Raw genomic sequence first — 4,614 nt, forward strand, 5'->3', positions numbered from 1 at the left:
TGAACTTGATAGTAACTCGAAGATCGTTTAAACCCGACAAAAATCCGATAAACTTGAACCGGTCCAACCCGTAACCCGTTGTGATCGAACCATTTATAACCCGTAACCCATTGTGATCGAACCGTTTCCAACCCATAACCCATTGATACCGAACTGTTTACGACTCGTAACCCGTTGAGACCGAACCGTTTACGATCGATAACATGTTATGACTGAGTATTTTACAACCCGTAACCCAATAAGTTTATGATCTGATACTTTTCAACCCAATACTCGATAAACTAACTTATTTATGACTTAACTTGATTATAACATGACCCGTTCCTACCCATTATCTGACTAACTCGATTTGATAACGATCCGACTCGATTTTAACCCAATATGATTTGGACTGAAACCCGCTTTAAATTGGGTAAACCTGTTTTCAAACCTGCAAAGTTCACTCCAAACCTATTATGACCTGAACCGGTAATGACCAGACCCGATTTCACCCGATTTGTTTTGAACCGAAACCTATTTTCAAACCGACCCAATTTAACCCAAACTGATTATGACCTGAATCGATTACAACCCGATCCGATTTGGACCCGAACTATTTTGAACTAAAACCCACTTTAAACTGGCTAAACCCATTTTCAAACCGATCCGATTCAACCCAAACTGATTATGACCCGAACCAACTACATCCCGACCTAGGACCCGATCCGAATAGAAACCGCAATTAAAAAAACCAAACCGAACTGACCCGATGAGTTTCAAAACCGACCCAAACCGACCTGTTAATCTTTTCAACCCGTTATAAACCGATCCGTTATAACCCGAAACTGATAAACCCAACCCAAACCCGAATTGTTTACCCAAATTGACACCCCTATAGACAATTGATTGTGTTGATTTCATGACCCTGTAAAAACAAAGATATGGGCATGGACATTTGTGAGTCGTGACTTATAAATAACGGCATCAAAACTGACCAAACCTACTTAAAATTAATCTGATTCAAATATTGATTATAATGAGCACAATAATTTAACATGACTCAACTTTGAAATAAATTCGATTAGACCCCACCTGACTTCACCCAACCAGACTTAATATTTCATATTGACACCTCTACTCATGAGCATGAATTACAATAAGGATGGTCGTTATTGGGATTTCGGAGGCATAAGGGTGAAAAGCTTTATCCATTTATTATAGGGGACCTTAAATTTAGCTGCAAGTCGATTAATGTTAAAAAAAATCGGATGCAAAGTATATTTAACGGTATTTTTTGCTCATTTACTAATTTGTTCATTTTAAAATCTTAAAATAAGCAAAAACAAAACTACCTTGGAGGTACCTATCTTTATGTGCGCTTGGATACATATAAAAGTTGTTGTATTAACATAAACTACTAGATAATAATGCTTTTTACCTCTATATATCTCTGAACAAATATTACAATGTATATACGCTAAAAAAGTCAAAATTAATACCATTTTTTGAATGTTATAATATAACCAATAGAAGATATAAAATTATAATTGTGCTTGACTATTCCCTTTAATAATACTCTCTCTGTCTCTTATTTTTTGCCCCATTTGACTTTCTCTGTCCCTTTAATTGTGCACGGTCTCCATGACGCGTATTAAAACGTCTATACCTTTATTTCCATACACGTAAAAATTATAAAAAATGTGAATAAAATATACAATGAGACGAATCTAACAAGACCACTCATGACTGAATTATTTTTTATAAATTTACGGTAATTTATGATTAACGTTTTAAAAATTTAACCCAAAAAATAACAATGGGATAAAAGTAAAGGGATGGAGTGAATAATGTCTTTTTACCTATAAGTATCTACCTCATAAAATTGAGCCATTACAAAACTACTCTCCTTGACTCCTTGTTCACAAATAAATACTCCGTACAACCTAATAAGGAACTTGCGCTTTTTTATAAAGCTCATCATTAACCAATCTGCATTTTTTTTCTGGTTTATTTTATTTTTGGTTTGTGAAAGGGTGGAATACAGTTCTACTAATATTAGAAAATTACACCCTTAATGACTGAAAATATTTTCCTTTATATAAAAAGAGAAATACATTTTCCTCCCTCATTATTATTATTATTTTTTTTGCTTTCCTTTCATCCATGTTAACCTTTTTACTCTAATATTTAGTTTCTCTATAATTTAATTTACTTGAAAGAAAAATAAAAAATAAAAAAAATTTACTTGAAAGAAAAATAAAAATCAAATTTGCAATTTAGATTTTCTTTGAAATTATGTTATTTTTAAAAAATTAAAAATATCATTAATTAAACTAGTGCATTGACAAATGAACCGATCAAACTGAGACATTTAAATAAAAACATAGAGAGTATCACTATTCTACTATCTCAACCTTAACTATTCGTGTTGCATCTTAGCAGAGGACCTACGAGAGTTCAAGAGTATTTTTAAATGATTCTTGAACGTATAGAGTAAAAAAAATACAAAGTAGTATTTAAAAATTAATAAAAGTTAAAAAAGAAACTAATAGTCATAGAACAGTTCCACTCACATCATACTCCGTATAAAAAGCCGAGCGTCCGCCAACACCCACATAAACTAAAGCTTGTTTACAAACTCTATAAACCCATTCATTCCCTTCTTCCTGGAATAACCCACTACACCACCAAAACTATCACCAAAATGCCGAGTATTTTCAGGAATCACTTCCACCTTTGCTTCTCCAAAATCAAGTGTTTACCAACCTCTCTCTCCGCTCCATTAACCCTTGACGATGACGACGACAACGACGACAAATACTTTGATCACATTCCTAACAACCTCATTACCATCAACAACCACCCTCATCCATCATCATCCATACTTAACAACTTCAATATCGTTTTCGACAACCCCTCCACCTCCTCATCGTCGAGTGCGGCCACTACATCCATCTTCCTAGATAATAACCTATCCTCCTCTTTCTCCAACTCTTCAGCCACTGCCACTGCCACTGACGAATGTCCTGATCTTTCTGCTATATTTGCCTCACAGCGGTTGTTTGTCTCCACCCCTGGCCTTTCCAACTCCATATTGGAATCCCCTTCTTTCGACGATCATCAGAAGCAGGAGAAGCTAGTGGGCGGGGGAGTCCCGATAAAAAAGGACTCCCCCGACCCTTACAGTGACTTCAGGAGGTCAATGCAGGAGATGATTGAAGCTAGAAAGATTGAAATGAAGAGAAATAATCAACATAATCTAGTAGCATTAAATAGTGATGGTGACGAAGATGCAAATGACGAAAGTGATGATTTGTCGGAGTATTTAAAAGAGCTTCTCCTTTGTTATCTCAACTTAAATCCTAAACATACTCATAAATTCATTATTGAAGCTTTTGCTGATCTTCTTGTGTCTCTAATGCCGCCCCCGCCTCTGCCCCACCGCAACGATACGGGTTAGAGCAGGCTGCGGTTGTTGCAAGCTTACTTGTAACTTCGGGGGATTGCCTTTTTGGTAGGACTATACTAGATGATTAGCTACTAGAGTTGAGCTCATCAAATCCCCAAATTATATGTGTGTACATTGATTGGTTGGAGTAGATTATGCTTCAAACATTGTTGTATGATATTGTATGATTTTATGATGTATGTTGGTGAAATGAAATTTAGACATTGTAGAAATTGAATTGACTTGATTTCTTGCAATTATACATGAAATTAATTAATGTAATAAAGCTTTGTTATTATATTGCGATTAACAATTTGCATTATTTATGAGGTTACTTCGTCAGATAGATTTCATTAGTACCCGAATAATTAGGATCCATTTTCACGCGAAATTATTTAAAATAGATACAAGGACAATGAAACTTTTATTTTATGACAAGAATTTTTGGTGAGATGAAATTTCTGTAACTACTGCACAAGTACCATCTCATTGTACAATTTTTTTTATGCACATATTTGAGCATTGATATCATCTACTACCAATGTTCCTCAAAATTTGTCTCACCTTCTGTTATAATACATTCTACTTATCTCCATTTTTGTTTAGTTGACACGTATTCATTTGTAGGGAGTTTATTTTCAGTTGACACGTTTTCTTTTTGGGTAAGTTTTATACCTTGTTATTTTAGTTTACCCCACTTGCTTTATTATTCTCTCTCATTCTCTCTCCTCTCCTTAATATGTGTGTCTAAATTGAACGTGTCAATTAATTAGAAACGGAGGAAGTATTAAAATTGCTCCATACTACTTTTGTTTGTAAGCACCACGCTTTTACTCTCATCAGTCACAACTACTACATTAACCTCACCGCTTTTCTATTTCATCAATTATTTTCAACCAAAAATTAAAAAGTAACCTCACCTTCGTGGGATATAAAAAATTTACAATGCAAGAAGATCTCAAACATGTCTAAAAAAAATCATTTCAAAGAATGCTAGAAGATCTTGTTTTATCTCATCTTTACTACGAAAAATATCATTCACTAAAATTATGATTGCATCATTTTATAATATTCTAAATTTATATGCTTATAATATTCTAAATTTATATGCTAAACCATTTATCCATTGGATAATTAACCTATTAGATTCTGATTAATTAATAGACAATAATTCGAGCTAGAATAAG

The 4,614-nt window shown here is 33.9% G+C and overlaps 1 protein-coding gene across 1 annotated transcript; it reads left to right on the plus strand.

Moving 5' to 3' along the window:
* The first annotated feature begins 2,282 nt into the window (after positions 1-2,282).
* On the plus strand, positions 2,283-3,644 carry LOC110684783 (transcription repressor OFP12-like). The gene has a single exon (XM_021861213.1). It carries the CDS (start codon positions 2,684-2,686, stop codon positions 3,437-3,439), a length of 756 nt encoding a protein of 251 aa, XP_021716905.1. The 5' UTR covers positions 2,283-2,683; the 3' UTR covers positions 3,440-3,644.
* The last annotated feature ends 970 nt before the right edge of the window (positions 3,645-4,614 follow it).

The sequence above is a fragment of the Chenopodium quinoa genome, unplaced genomic scaffold (genome assembly GCF_001683475.1).
Source record: "Chenopodium quinoa cultivar QQ74 unplaced genomic scaffold, ASM168347v1, whole genome shotgun sequence".
NCBI classification, from domain to species: domain Eukaryota; kingdom Viridiplantae; phylum Streptophyta; class Magnoliopsida; order Caryophyllales; family Amaranthaceae; genus Chenopodium; species Chenopodium quinoa.

What these genes read in the sequence shown, in the direction of transcription:
- LOC110684783 (XM_021861213.1), top strand. Translation starts at nt 2,684, where the DNA reads ATGCCGAGTATTTTCAGGAATCACTTCCACCTTTGCTTCTCCAAAATC.